Source organism: Rattus rattus, chromosome 7 (genome assembly GCF_011064425.1).
Source record: "Rattus rattus isolate New Zealand chromosome 7, Rrattus_CSIRO_v1, whole genome shotgun sequence".
NCBI lineage: Eukaryota > Metazoa > Chordata > Mammalia > Rodentia > Muridae > Rattus > Rattus rattus.
Window position 1 is genome coordinate 70,726,078 of NC_046160.1, and position 18,290 is coordinate 70,744,367.

At 39.6% G+C, this 18,290-nt stretch overlaps 1 protein-coding gene across 1 annotated transcript in view; it reads left to right on the forward strand.

Moving 5' to 3' along the window:
- Mipol1 (mirror-image polydactyly 1) overlaps positions 1-18,290 on the forward strand; it is a 292,380-nt gene that overhangs the window by 123,175 nt on the left and 150,915 nt on the right. The window contains exon 7 of the mRNA XM_032907776.1: positions 122-292. Coding sequence (XP_032763667.1) covers positions 122-292 — 171 coding nt within the window. The remainder of the gene's footprint in view (positions 1-121; positions 293-18,290) is intronic.

Below are 18,290 nucleotides of genomic sequence, written 5' to 3' on the forward strand. Positions count from 1 at the left end.
TGAAAATTCAATAACTTCACTCAGTCAATTTACAATTCACATGTGCCTATTAATTAAAACCCTATATTAAATAAAATATATTAAAACCTCATGTCTGACTAACATATGATGGTGTTGGTAGACATTACAGGAATTACTGAACAGAATAAACAATGCAGACACTGGGATAGCTATTCAGAAGGATGGAGCTGTAATTGTGGATAGGATCTACAAGACCAAGGAATGTAAAAAGAGAATAACTGCAGAAGAAATGAGTGCAGTCATAGAAGAGCGGGATGCGGCTTTATCTCAGGTAACTGCTTCTACCGGAAAACCACAGGGGCTACTTGCTTCTCTGTTGTAAAACCCCAAAACACTGAATTTTGCTCAGATATTCTTTACCTCCCTTTTAGAATGTTTAATCCAAGACATTTCCATGTAACAATTCACACAAACACACACACACACACACACACACACACACACACACACAGTATTACACTTTGTTCTTAATCAGTGTGATCTCTAATTCACACTAGCTTATAATATATAATGAATACCGTAATATTTTAACATATTAAAATATTTTGTACTAATTTTATGAATAAGTATCCTTTTAAAAATATGTTAGTGTGTAATTTCTTGGTAAAACAAAATGTCTTATAAAATGCTAAATTGCAGTAAAATACACTTGCGTTTTTTAGTCACTTTATATTACATTTCTTGCTTGCATTACACTTATGTACATGCTAAGACTGTTTGGGTTTTTTGTTGTCACTTATTTGTTTTTTAGTTTTTATTCCCATTACCTTTGTTGTTACATTTTTATTCAAAATTAGCATATTCTTTTATGAGCATACTTCGAGTTTCTTGTTCTAACTCAGTTCTTTCCTTTCCTCTCTGAGGATTCTCGGTCCATCACAGTCCTCTTAAGGAGTTTCGAGTTTCCCTAAGAGTTACGCCATAGGGCCTGCACCCTGATTCCTCCTTAATGTGTTTTAATCTTGGTCCTTCTGTCCTTCCCAAACACAACTTTGAAATTATGCACAAGACAATACTGCTTAGTAGACATTGTGGCTGTACTTACTACATGCGTAGTATTGCATCCCTTGCTTTGTGACCATTTTAGGATTGGTTTCACCATTTTTCTCTTGCATCTCCTCCAGCCAGTATACCAGCCTCTTATTTCCTCTACCTAAGGTGTGCTGTGAGTCTACACTCCATTTGCCCGATGGCCAGTAGCCATAGCCTGCTCTTAGCATTATTCTCCATTTCAAGCATATCACTGATGGCCTCCAAGTTTCTACGTCATTTCCTCTGGAGCTTTGATTCCAGGGTGTTCTCACCTTCATTAGTACCTCTTTCAATGGATCTTGCTGATTTCTTTTTTTAAATCTCAAATCCTTCATGCACATTTGTCACCTCAGCTATCTTAGCTTTCTTGGTGCAGCATCATCATCATCACCAACTTTCCTGTCTCCTCTTTTGTCAACTAATTTTGGAATTTAACACTTTCCTACTTCTGTATAATGTATTCTGAATACTGTCTCCCATATCATCTGTTCTTATCTTTCTTTAATCCCTGTTTACACTGCCCATTACCAATTACTTTCCCAGATTTATGACTGTGTGTGTGTGTGTGTGTGTGTGTGTGTGTGAGTGAGTGAGTGAGAGAGAGAGAGAGAGATGAGAGAGAGAGAGAGAGAGAGAGAGAGAGAGAGAGAGAGAGAGAGAGAGGAGGAGAGATTTTAACCAGGGTTATCTGTTACAAATGGATTGGAACTATGCATTGGAGTGTGGTGTTGGGAGTCACAGTATGTTCTTTCTCTTAATCTGTCAGTAGTCAGTATTTCAACAGTGAGGGGTTGGACTACCTGCATCCCTTTCCCCCATGTGTGATTGCTGAAGAGCCCATGATCTTGTTCACACCAGTGCTGTCATCCACAGCTGCTGTGAGCTTCTGGTTGGAATAGCTATGTCTTACTAAGAAGTATTTCACAGCTGTTCTCCTTGGTTTCTGGCTCTTATGTTCCTTTTTTTCCCTCTCATTCATTCATTCATTCATTCATTCAATTCATTCATTCAATTCACTTTACATTCTGAATACAAGACCCCCTCTCCTCCCAGTGCCTCCCTCAGAACCCCCCGACCCCATCCCTCTTCCTCTTCTCCTTTGATAACTCATCCTGCTTTATCAAGTCACTGAAGGACCAGGCACATCATCTTCCACTGAAGTTAGACAAGTTAGGGGAACAGGATTCACAGGCAGGCAAGAGTCAGGAACAGCCCCCATTCCAGTTGTTGGGGAACTGGCATGAAGATCAAGGGGCACATCTGCTACATATGTGCAGGGGCTTGAGGATAGGACCAGCCCATTTGTGCTTTTTGGTTGGTGGTTCAGTTTCTGGGAGTCCCATTGTCCAGGTGTGTTAACTGTGTTGGTCTTCTGTGAAATCCCTATTCTCTCTGGGTCCTTCAGTCCTTCACCCAGCTCTTCCACAAGACTCCCAAAGTTCCATCTAATGTTTGGCTGTGGGTCTCTATATCTGTTTTGGTCTGCTGCTGGGCTGAGCCTCCTAGAGGACAGTTGTGCTAAGGCTCCTGTCTGCAAGTATAACAGAATATCAGGAATTGGTTCTTGCCCGTGTGATTGGTCTCAAATTGCGCCTGTTATTGGTTGGCTGTTCCTTTGGTCTCTGCTCCATCTTTGTCCCTGCATTTGTAGGTGGGACAGATTTTGGGTGGAAGGTTTTGTGTGTGGGTTGGTGTCCTTATCAGTCTACTAGATGTCCTACCTAGCTATAGGAGAGGGCCATTCCCAGCTTCTAGGAATCTCAGCAAGGGTCACCCTCATAAACTCCCTGGAGCCTCCCCATTGTAGGTCTCTAGCATGTCCTAGAGATGCTTTACCTCCCCACCCCATTTGGCCCACCCACTGCCAATTTCCATTCACTCTCCAGTTTCTCTCTCCCTGGCTCTCCCTATACTTGATCGCCACTACCCCATTCCTCTCCCCATATCCTCTTCCACAAAGTCCCTCCCTCCAGCCAACTCTGGACTATTTTATTTCCCCTTCTGAGTGAAATTCAAGCATCCCCCCCCCTTTTTTTTTATCAGCTTCACTTTATTAATTGTTGATCTTAGTGCTTGAGCTACTGGTGTTCTCTTCAGGAAGTTGTCTCCCATACCAATGCACTGAAAGCTATTCCCCACTGTGTCTTCTGTTAGGTTTAGTGTGTCTGGTTTTATGTTGAGGTCTTTGATCCACTTGCACTTGAGTTTTATTCCGGGTGATAAATATGGATCTATTTGCAGTCTGGCCATACCACCCTGACGTGGCCCAGTCTCGTCTCAGCATGGAAGCTAAGCTCGGGTGGGTCTGCTTAGTAGTTGGGTGGAGACACCTTTGTTCTTTATGAGCGCTGTTCTACAGTGTTTCCTGAGCCTCATGGAGATGCCATAAGTGACTAGTTTAGGGCTGAGTACTTATTTCTCAGTACCTTGTGCTTTGCAGCCATGTTCCTGGAGAAATAGCTCAGTTTTAACATGTTTCCTTTTTTCTTCTTTTGTGTTATTCACCAGTTACAGTGAAAACCTACTTAATCTCCAGTTTCCCAGCTTTGCATGACAAGGGGAATTCACGCAAACTTGCAAACCGAACTGAATTTCATGAGCATTGTGAGCAAATAGGCTCTTATGGGTTTGCAATGCTCTTACCCTCTAGGACTACTTTATCCTAAGGAGAACATTTTAACTCTGTCCTTTGATGTGCCTTCCCTCACTTCCTTCACCTGACCCTTTGATCCTGTCCCTTTTCCCTAGTACATCTATAACTAATTACTTATTTTCCCTTCCTAGAGAGATGTGTGCCCTCCTCGTTCTCTTACTCTCTATCTAACATCTTTGATTCTATGTACTGTAGCCTGCTTATCACTACTTGACAATTAAAATTCACAAAGATGTGAATACATGCCATATTTGTCTCTCTGGATCTGGGTTGCTTCACTCAGTGTTTCCTAGTTCTATCCATTTCCTATGTATTTCATGGCATTATTTTATTGTTTTTCCCTTTTTAAATTTATTTATTCATTTCATATGCTGATTGCTCCTCCTTTCCACAATCCATTCCTCCAGATTCCTATCTTTGGACCTTTCCCTGGGTATCCCCAACCCTGGAATATCAAGTCTCTGCAGGGCCCCAGAGAGGCCAGACAAGGCAGTGCAAATAGAAGAATGTCTTCCACAGACAGGAAACAGCTTCAGGGATAGCCGCTGCTCCAGTTGTTCACTTGAAGACCAAGCTGCACATCTTGTGTGTGTGTGTGTGTGTGTGTGTGTGTGTGTGTGTGTGTGTGTGTGTGTGTGTGTGTGTGTGTGTGTGTGTAAGAGGGGGTTTACATCCAGCCTGTATATACTATTTGGTTGGTGGTTCAGTCTCTGAGAGCCCCCAAGGGGCTCTGTTGGTTTTCCTATGTAGTTCCTATCCCCTTCAGGGCCCTCAGTCTTTCCTGCAATTCTTCCAGAAGGTCCCCAAGCTCCATGCACTGTTTGGTTGTGGGACACTGGATCAGTCTAAGTCAGCTGCTTGGTGGAGCCTCTTATATGACAGCCATGCTAGACTCCTGTCTGCAAGTATAATAGAGTATCACAACATTGGTGCTTGCCCATGGGCTGGTTATTGCCTGGCTATTCCCAAAGTCTCTGCTCTATCCCCATCCCTTCATTCTTATAGACAGGATAAATTTTGGGTTGAAAGTTTTGTGGGTGGGTTGGTGTTCCTATCATTGCACTGGGGAATCCTGCTTGGCTACAAGAGGTGGCCACTTCTGGTTCTATATCCCCACTGCTATGAGTCTCTGCTAAGGTCACCCACATTGATTTTTGGGGGACTCCCCTATCCCAAGTCTCTGGCAAGTCCTCAAGATGTCTCCCCCCCCAACAGTTGCAGATTTCCATTTATTCTCATGGCCATCTGTCCATCTCTGCTGCCTCTCCCCACACCTGATACTGAACACACCCCTATTCCCCTCCCTATCCCCTCTCCCACCCAGTTTCCTCTCTTCATCTGTCTTCTACAACTACTTTATTCTCCCCTTCTGTGTGAGATTCAAGAATCCTAGCTTAGGCCTTCCTTCTTGTTTAGCTTCGTTCTCCTGAATGTAGTATGGGTAGCCTGTATTTTATGGCTAGTATCACTTATAAGTGCGAATATATTATGCATGTCCTTTAGGTCTGGATTACCTCACTCAGGATGCTGACGGTGCCAGAGAGGATTCAGAGGGGCAGGGAAGATGGGTACTGGAATGGAATCTAACCTGTATGGTTCCAGATCAGCAGGTCTCATGTAGGTGGGTGGAAAGGTAGCAGGATAATGGAAGGTCTGCTAGTGGTTTAGCAGGCACCTCAGGGCAGTTGGGGATCAATTTTATGTTTTTACATCTTAGTAGTATTCTACTGTATTAATGTGCTAACTTTTCATTATTCATCTGCTGAGGATCATCTAGGTCATTTCCAATTTCTGGCTATTCAAATCGAGCTCTATGCAAATGATTAAGCAAGTATTTCTGTCATAGGATGAAGTGTCTGGGATATATGTCCAAGAGTGGTATAGCTGGACCCTATGGTAGATTGATACCCAGCTTCTGAGGAAGCTTAACTGATTTTCATAGTGGCTGTACAAGTTTTCATTCTGATCAGTAGTGGTTGAGTATTCCCTTTTTGCTACATCCTCACCAGTATGTGCTGTCAGTTTTTAAAATTAATCTTAGCCATCTGAAGGGCATAAGATAAAATCTTAAAATAGTTTGTCAATAGTAATTGACTCTGTGCAGAAAAAAGATCTCATAATTTGGTTGGTAGGGTGGTTGAGAGTTTGGAGAAGGTATGTGGGTGAAGTAGGAAGTTAATATAATCAAAATACATTACATGAAATTCTCAAAGGATTAATGAGCATATTATTAATAAAAAGAAGAAACTACATGGTTACATTAATTCAAATCCACATCATTCAGATTTTGCCAGTTTTTAATTAATGTCTTCTTATTGCTCCAGGACCAATCCTTGGTACCAAATTGCCTTCATTGTTTCTACCTAGTCTCCTCTACTCTGTGATGCTTTCCTGATCTTTCCTTTTTTTGAGAGGTTTTACATGGTATTTTGTCAAATATCTCTAAATTATTTATATTTTTACCATAATTAAGTTAGATTTTGAGTTTTGGAAAAATACTAAATTAATATCTTTTTACTTTGAAGGCTACTTAAAATAATTACGCATTTTCTAGCTGCACTGATTCTACATAATTCCAGGAAAACTTTAGTCTTATTTTTAATATACTGAACATTGTCATACTCAATGATAATTTGAAAATTTATATTTCAAATCAATGTTAGTATATATTTATACTGTACTTTTTTTTTTAGATTTATTTATTATTTATTTCATGTATGTGAGTACACTGTCGCTGTCTTCAGACACACCAGAAGAGGGAATCAGATCTCATTACAGATGGTTGTGGGCCACCATATGGTTGCTGGGAATTGAACTCAGGACCTCTAGAAGAGCAGTCAGTGCTCTTAACCACTGAGTCATCTCTCCAGCCCCTATACTGTACTCTTATTTATAACAAATTCTTTCCACATATATTTTTTTATTTCCAACCGAGTATGAAAAAACCTTTAATTCTTTGAAAAGATAAATTGGTGTTTATAATTAACAGTTCATTTGATTCACAAGATATCTTAAATACCAACTCTTTCTTCTTTCTTCTTTTTCTTTTTCTTTTTGTCTTTTTTTATTAACTTGAGTATTTCTTATTTACATTTCTACTGTTATTCCCCTTCCTGGTTTCCGGGCCATCATCCACCTAACCACTCTTTCTCCCCTTCTATATGGGTGTTCCCCTCCCCATCCCACCCCATTACCACCTTTCCCCCAACAATCACATTCCCTGGGGGTTCCATCTTGGCAGGACCAAGGTCTTCCCCTTCCACTGGTGCTCATACTAGGCTATTCATTGCTACCTATGAGGTTGGAGCCCAGGGTCAGTCCATGTATAGTCTTTAGGTAGTGGTTTAGTCCCTGGAAGCTCTGGTTGCTTGGTATTGTTGTACATATGGGGTCTCGAGCCCCTTCAAGCTCTTCCAGTTCTTTCTCTGATTCCTTCAACGGGGGTCCTATTCTCAATTCACTGGTTTGCTGTTGGCATTCGCCTCTGTGTTTGCTGTATTCTGGCTGTGTCTCTCGGGAGAGATCTACATCCGGCTCCTGTTGGCCTGCACTTCTTTGCTTCATCCATCTTGTCTAATTGGATGGCTGTATATGCATGGGCCACATGTGGGGCAGGCTCTGAATGGGTGTTCCTTCTGTGTCTGTTTTTGAACTCCATTTTTTAATAGGGTTATTTGTCTCCCTGTGGTCTAACTTCTTGAGTTCTTTGTATATTTTGGATATAAGCCCTCTATGAGTTGTAGGATTGGTAAAGATCTTTTCCCAATTGGTTGGTTGCCATTTTGTCCTAACAACAGTGTCCTTTGCCATACAGAAGCTTTGCAGTTTTATGAGATGCCATTTGTTGATTCTTTTTTTTTTTTTTTTTTTCCGGAGCTGGGGACCGAACCAGGACCTTGCGCTTGCTAGGGCAAGCGCTCTACCACTGAGCTAAATCCCCAACCCCCATTTGTCGATTCTTGATCTTAGAGCATAAGCCATTGGTGTTTTGTTCAGGAAATTTTCTCCAGTGCTCATGTGGTTGAGATGCTTCCCCATATTTCTTCTATTAGTTTGAGTGTATCTGGCTTGATTTGGGCGTCCTCGATACACTTGGACTTAAGCTTTGTACAGGGTGATAAGCATGGATCGACCTGCATTCTTCTACATGCTGACCTCCATTTGAACCAGCACCTTTTGCAAAAAATGCTATCTTTTTTTCATTGGATGTTTTTGGCTCCTTTGTCAAAAAAATCAAGTGACCATAGGTGTGTGGGTTCATTTCTGGGTCTTCAGTTTTATTCCACAGGTCTATCTGTCTGTCTCTGTACCAATACCATGCAGTTTTTATCACTATTGCTCTGTAATACTGCTTGAGTTTAGGGATAGTGATTCCCCCTGTAGTCCTTTTATTGTTGAGGATAGTTTTTGCTATCCTGGGTCTTTTGTTATTCCAGATGAATTTGGAAATTGTTCTGTCTAACTCTTTGAAGAATTGGATTGGTATTTTGCTGGGGATTGCATTGAATCTGTAGATTGCTTTTGGTAAAATGGCCATTTTTACTATATTAATCCTGCCAATCCATGAGCATGGGAGATCTTTCCATCTTCTGAGGTCTTCTTCAATTTCTTTCTTCAGTGTCTTGAAGTTCTTATTGTACAGATCTTTTACTTGCTTGGTTAAAGTCACACCGAGGTATTTTATATTATTTAGGACTATTATGAAGGGTGTCGTTTCACTAATTTCTTTCTTTGCTTGTTTCTCTTTTGTGTAGAGGAAGGCTACTGATTTATTTGAGTTAATTTTATGCCCAGCCACTTTGCTGAAGGTGTTTATCAGGTTTAGTAGTTCTCTGGTGGAACTTTTGGGATCACTTAAATATACTATCATGCCATCTGCAAATAGTGATATTTTGACTTCTTCGTTTTCAATCTGTATCGCTTTGATCTTCTTTCGTTGTCTGATTGCTCTGGCTAGAACTTCAAGAACTATATTGAATAAGTAGGGAGAGAGTGGGCAGCCTTGTCTAGTCCCTGATTTTAGTGGGATTGCTTCAAGTTTCTCTCCATTTAGTTTAATGTTAGCGACTGGTTTGATGTATATGGCTTTTACTATGTTTAGGTATGGGTACTGAATTCCTATTCTTTCCAGGACTTTTATCATGAAGGGGTGTTGAATTTTGTCAAATGCTTTCTCAGCATCTAATGAAATGATCATGAGGTTTTGTTCTTTCAGTTTGTTTATATAATGGATTATGTTGATGGTTTTCTGTATATTAAACCATCCCTGCATGCCTGGGATGAAGCCTACTTGATCATGGTGGATGATTGTTTTGATGTGATCTTGCATTTGGTTTGCCAGAATTTTATTGAGTATTTTTGCGTTGATATTCATAAGGGAAATTGGTCTGAAGTTCTCTTTCTTTGTTGGGTCTTTGTGTGGTTTAGGTATAAGTGTAATTGTGGCTTCATAGAAGGAATTCGGTAGTGCTCCATCTGTTTCAATTTTGTGGAATAGTTTGGATAATATTGGTATGAGGTCTTCTATGAAGGTCTGAGAGAATTCTGCACTAAACCCATCTGGACCTGGGCTCTTTTTCGTTGGGAGACCTTTAATGCCTGCTTCTATTTCATTAGGAGGTATGGGGTTGTTTAAATGGTTTATCTGTTCCTGATTTAACTTTGGTACCTGGTATCTGTCTAGGAAATTGTCCATTTCCTACAGATTTTCAAGTTTTGTTGAATATAGGCTTTTGTAGTAGGATCTGATGATTTTTTTGAATTTCCTCTGATTCTATAGTTATGTCTCCCTTTTCATTTCTGATTTTGTTAATTTGTACACACTCTCTGTGTCCTCTCGTTAGTCTAGCTAAGGGTTTATCTATCTTCTTGATTTTCTCAAAGAACCACCTTTTGTTTTTGGTGATGCTTTCTATGGTCCTTTTTGTTTCTACTTGGTTGATTTCAGCTCTGAGTTTGATTATTTCCTGCCTTCTACTCCTCCTGGGTGTATTTGCTTCTTTTTGTTCTAGAGCTTTTAGGTGTGCTGTCAAGTTTCTGATATATGCTCTCTCTTGTTTCTTTCTGCAGGCACTCAGAGCTATGAGTTTTCCTCTTAGCACAGCTTTCATTGTTTCCCATAAGTTTGGGTATGTTGTACCTTCATTTTCATTAAATTATAAGTAGTCTTTAATTTCTTTCTTTATTTTTTCCTTGACAAGGTTATCATTGAGTAGAGCATTGTTCAACTTTCATGTATATGTGGGCGTTCTTCCCTTATTGTTGTTAAAGACCAGGTTTAGGCCGTGGTGGTCTGATAGAACGCATGGGATTATTTCTATCTATCTGTATCTGTTGAGGCCTGTTTATGACCAATCATATGGTCAGTTTTTGAGAAAGTACCATGAGGCAGTGAGAAGAAGGTATATCCTTTTCTTTTAGAATATTCTGTAAATATCTGTTAAGTTCAATTGGTTCATGACTTCTCTTATTCTGTCTATGTCTCTGTTTAATTTCTGTTTCCATGATCTGTCCATTGATGAGAGTGGGGTGTTGAAATCTCCTACTATTATTGTGTGAGGTACAATGTGTGCTTTGAGCTTTAGTAAGGTTTCTTTTATGTATGTAGGTGCCCTTGTATTTGGGGCATAGATATTTAGGATTGAGAGTTCATCTTGGTGGATTTTTCCTTTGATGAATATGATGTGTCCTTCCTTATCTTTTTTGATGACTTTTAGTTGAAAATCGATTTTATTCGATCTTAGAATGGATACTCCAGCTTGCTTCTTCTGACCATTTGCTTGGAAAGTTGTTTTCCAACCTTTTACTCTGAGGTAGTGTCTATCTTTGTCACTGAGGTGTGTTTCCTGTAGGCAGCAGAATGCAGGGTCCTCATTGGGTATCCAGTTTGTTAATCTATGTCTTTTATTGGGGAGTTGAGACCATTGATGTTGAGAGATATTAAGGAATAGTGATTATTGCTTCCTGTTATATTCATATTTGGATGTGAGGTTATGTTTGTGTGCTTTTCTTTTCTTTGTTTTGTTGCCAAGACGATTAGTTTCTTGCTTTTTCTAGGTTGTAGCTTGCCTCCTTATGTTGGGCTTTACCATTTTTTATCCTTTGTAGCACTGGATTTGTAGAAAGATATTGTGTAAATTTGGTTTTGTCATGGAATATCTTTGTTTCTCCATCTATGTTAATTGAGAGTTTTGCAGGATACAGTAACCTGGGCTGGCATTTGTGTTCTCTTAGGGTCTGTATGACATCTGTTCAGGATCTTCTGACTTTCATAGTCTCTATTGAGAAGTCTGGTATGATTCTGATAGGTCTGCCTTTACATGTTACTTGACCTTTTTCCCTTACTGCTTTTAATATTCTTTCTCAGTTTTGTGCATTTGGTGTTTTGACTATTAAGTGACGGGAGGAGTTTCTTTTCTGGTCCAATCTATTTTTAGTTCTGTAGGGTTCTTATATGATTATGGGCATCTCTTTCTTTAGGTTAGGGAAGTTTTCTTCTATGATTTTGTTGAAGATATTTACTGGTCCTTTGAGCTGGGAGTCTTCACTCTCTTCTATATCTATTATCCTTAGGTTTTATCTTCTCATTGTGTCCTGGATTTCCTGTATGTTTTGGAACAGTAGCTTTTTCCGTTTTACATTATGTTTGACAGTTGTGTCAATGATTTCTTTTTTTTTTTTTTTTTTTTTTTTTTGGAGCTGGGGACCGAACCAGGGCCTTGCGCTTGCTAGGCAAGCGCTCTACCACTGAGCTAAATCCCCAACCCTGTGTCAATGATTTCTATGGAATCTTCTGCTCCTGAGATTCTCTCTTCTATATCTCTTGTATTTTGTTGGTGATCGGCTCCTTGTCTCTTCCTTTGGTTTTTTCTATATCCAGGGTTGTTTCCCTTTGTGCTTTCTTTATTGCTTATATTTCCACTTTTAATTCCTTTACCTCCTTGATTGTGTTTTCCTGGAATTCTTTCAGGGATTTCTGTGATTTCTCTCTATAGGTTTCTACTTGTTTTTTTATGTATTCCTGCGTTTCTCTAAGGGAGTTCTTCATGTCTTTCTTGAAGTCCTCCATTATCATAATCAAATATGATTTTAAATCTAGATCTTGCTTTTCTGGTGTGTTTGAATATTCAGTGTTTGCTTTGGTGGGAGAATTGGGCTCCGATGATGCCATGTAGTCTTGGTTTCTGTTGCTTGGTGTCCTGCACTTGCTCTTGCCATCAGGTTGTCTCTGGTCTTAACCTTGTTCTGCGTTTTCTGACAGTGGCTAGACTGTCCTATACGCCTGTGTGTCAGGATTGCTGTAGACCTGTTTTCCTGTTTTCTTTCAGCCAGTTATGGGAACAGAGTGTTCTGCTTTCGGGCGTGTAATCTTTCCTGTCTACTGGTCTTCAGTTGTTCCTGTGGGCCTGTGTCCTAAGTCCACCAGGCAGGTCGCTTGGAGCAGAAAAGTTGGTCTTACCTATGCTCCAGCGGCTCAAGTTGCTCGTGGGGGTCTGCTTTTGAGCTCTCTGTGAGGGTGGCAACCAGCAGGGCCTGTGCCACCTTTTCCCTGAGCCCCTGTGCACTGGGGTCGCAGATGGCCTTAGGTTTGGCCCATGTACTTCAGTTCATTTTCTGTTGTAACAAAATGTGTGAGGTTGGGTACTTTAATCAAAAAGAGATTGGTATGTAGAGTGCAAAACAAGGTTGGATGGCCCCATCTTTTGAGTAAGTAATAGAAGGACTTTGTGGAAAAGTACACATGGTTAGACAAGTTTGAGAGATCCTGTGCCAGCATTGCCCTTAATAAACAGCTGCCTCTCATAGAAGCTAATGGATGTCCCACAGTCCCACCAAGATAGGTAGTTTATCTTTTCCAATGACAGTTCTGTAAATGAATTAAAACTTTCATTTGTCTCCGTCTCTTAGAAGTTCTACCCTTCCCATCACTGCCACACTGTAGACTAACGTTCTTTTAGAAGACACATTTGGTCCATAACTAAACCATTGTACTACATTAATAAAGCATTCAGTTTGTTTCATATAAGGATTTTCACAGAATCAAATAATTAAGAACTTTGTAGAAACCTGGAGATAAACTAAACTTAAGATAAACCAAACTACTAAGTTAAGGTCTTTATCGATGATAACTTTCAATTTACCATATTTCCATCTTTTCTATGTACTTAGCCATTGGTACTCATATAAGTTTCAAGACTCACAGATAAATTGTTTCAAATATATTCAAATACCCATGCTATTGATTATTTCCTTAGTAATTTGGTAGTTGTGCTAAAAGAGACAGCTGGGTCCCTGTTAGCTAAAAGTAGGCAACAACAGAATCCTAAGATCTGGTAGAGATTTTTAGCATTGGTATTTGCTAACTTAGCATTAGATTAATAGCAAAAACTCACTTTTTCCTTGGGGACCTATAAACATTAGGTTAGATTTAGGTTAGTTTTACTGACCAAGGCAGGCTTGACGTAAGGAAGCTTGGGCTTTGCTGTCATTTGAATGTAGTTATTTCTGTACCAGATCTCACAATAAAACTCAGTGTGGTGATGTTAGTAAGGGACATAGTGGGTATTGTATTACAGATGAGGCATCATAGAAAACATTAGTGCCATCCAGTAAGAAAGGTCAAAGTCTTTTTAGCAGTAGAGTAGCTAATAGAAGATTAGACTCAACCACATTTGGCTTCTTCGATCTGTCTTCCTTTTTTCTCTTGCACAAATGCCGGGTAGTCTTTCGCCATTCCACCATGGTTAGACTCTTTGGGAGGTCCTCAGCAGAGGCTAAAAAGATGCTGCTTCCTGGTCTACCTTCCATACTCTATAACTGTGAGTAAAGGAAATCTTATTCTCATAAACTAACCAGTTTTATGTGTTTCGTTACTAGTATCGGAAATGGACTTAAATGGGCTTCATTTAGTATTTGTAGCTTATGGAATATTTTTTGTAACTTTTCATTAATTGGGTCCCAGCTGGAACCTTAGTTGTTAGCTAACGAGCTCAGACCGTGAGACCTGGGTGTGGGAATGGGGGTTGATATATGGGAGTGAGCCAATCCCAAAGGGTAATTAAATAGCATGTTAGGGGGTAGACTAAAGTATGTTCAAATCAGTAAGGCCACAGTGTTGTCACAAGGACTTAGAATACAGAGGGGATGAGGAAAGCAAGGGGTAATTTCTATATGCATGAGTGTTTAATACCCAACTCACATGTGATAGTTGAAATGGTGATGACTCTTGGATCAATTCCTTCTTTTCCTCCAGATCAGAACTTTGACTATGCTGTCAGGTTTGAACAGAATTACCTCAGAAATGGTTTCAGAGGAGCAAGAGTCTATGATTAACAGCCTAGGATTGAAGCACAAAGGGGCAATCCAGACACTGCAAGTCTTTTCTCTTTCTAGGCAGAACATCTTAGCAATCTTTAATTTTCCCCTGGATTTCTTTTTACTTTAGTATCTAGTATTTTGTTAGCTTGGTAATATATTAAAGCTTAATGAGTATCATATATTCCTATCCTCTGAACACTGTTCAAGAATCTTAACTTACAATACTTCTAGGAGTAGATAATTTCAAATATCCAAATTCAGAATGAACTCTTTCAAATTGATTTATTTTTGAAACATTTCTTTTTCGCTCTTTATTGAAAATAGTTGTTTCTCACATCTATTCTTGACTACAATCTGCCCTCCCTTTCCTACCCACCTCCCATCTATCTGATCCCCCCCTTTCTGTGTGTGTGTGTGTGTGTGATTATAAAACAAATAGGCTTTTAAGGGATAATAATAAAGTGTAACAAAATCAAATATAATAAGATAAAACAAAGAGTATATCAATATTGGACAAGACAAACAACATAAAGAAAAGAATCTAACAGAAGATGCAAGAATCAGAGATCTACTTGTTCCCACACTCAGGAGTCCCATAGAAACACTAAACTGATAGCGTGTGTGTGTGTGCGTGCACGCGGGCCTGTGCACAGGCGTGCACAGAGGACCTGGTGCAGACCCATGCAGACCTGAATGCTACCTCCATCTCTGTAAGTTCCATAGGTTTGATCATGTTGATTTAGAGGTCCTTGTTCTCCTTACAGTCTCCATCACCTCTGACCACAGTCTTTCCTCCTCTTCTGTGGAGTTCCCTGAGTTTTGAGGGGGAGGATTTGATGTTAGGGCAGAGTATTCCAAGGTCTCTCGCTCTCTGCATAATGTCTGGCTGTGGCTCTCTGTATCTGTCCCCATCTGCTGCAGGAAGAAGCTTCTCTGATGATGATGGAACAGGACGTTGAATGGCATTTGTAGGGGTCATTTTATTGCTACCTGTTTTTTGTTTTTTGTTCAAAGACCAGTAATATTTAGTCTTTCCCTATGTCTCTGGGCTATCTAATCTCCAAAATATTTTTAAATAACTTATACAACTTAATTTATATCGGATATAATAGCACATTTTGTTATTTTGCATAGGCTAAAAGAAATAATAAAAATCGAAAGTCTTTTGTGTCCAGAGCTGACAAATACAAAAGGCAGAGAGAAACCAAAGGGTTATCATCAGCGGCAATCAATGAAACTCAGCTAAGCAGTTCACTAGCCGGATGTCTGTCTCTCCACGAGCCCATCCTTATACAGTACACCATGCCTCAGCTCCAGCCAATCCAACATGGGAATGGAAACCGAACTCTAGGAAGACATTTAATCAGTGTGGAAAGTGCACTCACTGCTCTGCTGTTTTGTAAATGTGCTTTGGCTTTATGCATGGTTATCGCTGTCACTGAACGTAATTCTCTGATTAGTCCTCCTGCTTTTCATTTCAAGACCCATTTGAACATTTCTTCCATAACATTTCTTTTATGATACTGTCCTTTCTTCTAGTACCTCACTTTGTACCGTGTTACAGAACTTGCCATACTGGACTATAATTAGTTAATTTTCTGGCTCTAATATTTTCTATCATGAAGTTAGGAACTATTTTTGCGTGTTTTGTTTGTGATAGCCCTATGACATTATAGCTACTAAATATGTATCTGCTGAATTGATGAACCATTGAGCTTATAAATTTTATTAGACTGATGCATAAATGGACAGTTTTCAATCAATTTGAAAGTGTTGTAAATCAAAGTGGTAAAATATTATCCATATGTTCATGTTCTACAGAGTTCCAGTTATTGCCTTATGTTGGGTCTTGGCAGTAATCCTGTGGTCATCACCATACAATGATAAAGAGTATCATTGTATGAATCTTGTACAACTCATTATTTTGTAATGAGATCTAGGAAATGAGCAAATAAAAGTATTATTAGGTAGTGGTGTAATTGAAACAAAGCAGTAAAGGAGAAGGCCTGCAGTTGGTGGTTGACTTACTCAGATGAAAGCAGGACTCTGTGAGGGTAAACAGGTGAACTAGGTTTTACAAAGAAGATGATTGGGCCATGCGAAACTCCACAGAGAATACATGTCTGCAGGAAGGAAGTAATCAGCCATACCCTGGGAAGAAGAAGCTAGTGTGTTTAAATGTATAGTTTTGTATTTTGAATTTACATTCAATTTTAAATTTATTTCATGAGAAGTATTATAAGTAGGATTTCATTGGAAGATGATGAAATAAATACATTGCCTGGGGACAGATCTTAGTTTTCCTGTAAGTAGATCTTCATCCGCAGAAGAAACAGTGTTTAAACTAGAAAGTATTCACAAGAAAGGGAGCATTGAACCCATTAAAGATAGCATGCATGGTGTCCTTTTTAGAGGAGAAAAAACAGATCTAGAAAAAGGAACGCATTCAGAATAGATTTTAAAAACTCTGTAAATAGAACTTTGAGAATGGATTGGATTTGGCAGAAGGGAACAGAAAGTCATGGCTGACCTCCATTATTTGGTCTCAGACAGTTTTGATATTTGCTGTTGTAGAAAGTTGTTTTGGGGGAGGATAAAAATATTTAGTAAGATAAAGTAATATTGATAAAAATAAATATTGATCAAATAGTTGTCTATTGAGTCTTCAGCCTACAGTTAATTAAGCCTGTGGTAGTTTGCATATAGATCTCGCTGTTTCAGTTAGTTCTTATATCCAGTTATGCTATTTCTTCTTGTGAATGGTAATTGGTTTGACCCGGAACCGTCTTTATAAAGTTGTAAATGACGTGTAGTGGAACCGTGTAGGAAGTCAGGTGACTGCACAGATCTGTGTCTGACCTCCATTCTGTTGCCTTGATTTAAGTTCCTTATTTCTGACGTGTGCTCTGGTCTGACGTGTGCTCTGGACCTGTGGCAGTCTTTTTCTGTCTCAATCTATGATGGCGCAGTAATCTAGCATTGCCATTTTCCCCAGTACTTCATTAGGTAGAAAACATTCCTCACCTCACCATTTTCCACTAAAAACACCTTTATAATAGTTAATAGGGGTTGAAATGAGCTAAAGGAAGATTGGCGATTTAGAATAACGAATCGTCCAGTGATTAACTTTTTCATAAAAACAGTTTTTTCACACATTGATTTAGATATATCCCACAAAATTTTGCCATGTAATTTTTTTCTTTATCTTTACACAGAGGTCCAGATTTTCCATTACTGTGCCTTTATGAGAGTTTCTTTAAACACTCGGGTAGTGATTATGTATTTCATATCATTTCTAAAGCTGTGTCCATAGTCTTGGCATATTAAATATTGGACAATATCAGTAACTCACATTATCTCTCTGAACATCAGCCTTGTTAATGTCATCAACATTGTCTGTAAGAGTACAATTAGGAGCTTTAGGAGCCTAATTCCATTTCCAGTGTTGTTATTTAGTGTGGTTGCAAACAGGTCCTTCTTTCCAGAGCAGATCCTATTCTGAGCACAACAAATGCAAAGCAAACCTGGGAGCACTGCAGGGAACGTGGACTTAAACTGGGAACTCATGTTGGACACATTTGGTACTAAGATTGACTAAACACTGCAGAATCTATATTATACCCTTACCTCAGTTCCATTTTCCAAAGATGGGATTTTGGAAGGGGTACTGAAGTTTATGGTAGCAGTCTGAAGAAACTACTTCACAGCTTTTCTTTTCCTGACCTGTTAATGTATACACTTATTTAATTCAATTAATCAGACATACAATGTTTTTGAAACCCTGCTTAATAGACTAATAATGTTATTTATTTATTTATTTACTTATTTATTTACTTACTTAGTTATTTTGTATTCCAGATTTTATTCCCCCCTACTCTACCCTCCAACTGTTCCACATCCCATACCTCCTCCCTGCTCTCCCCCCAACCCCCGTCTCCACAATGATGGCCCCCCACCCCAACAGACCGCTAAACTCCCTGGGGCCTCCAGTCTCTTGAGGGTTAAGTGCATCTTCTCTGACTGAACCCAGACCTGGGAGTCCTCTGCTGTATGTGTGTTGGAGGCCTCATCTCAGCTGGTGTATGGTCCAGTTGAGATCCAGTGGTGATCCAGTGTCTGAGAGATCTTGGGGGAGGTCCAGGTTAATTGAGACTGCTGGTCCTCCTACAGGGTTGCCTCCTCCTCAGCTTCCTTCAGCTTTTCCCTAATTCAACCACAGAGGTCACCAGCTTCTGTTTATTGGTTGGGTGCAAATATCTGTATCTGA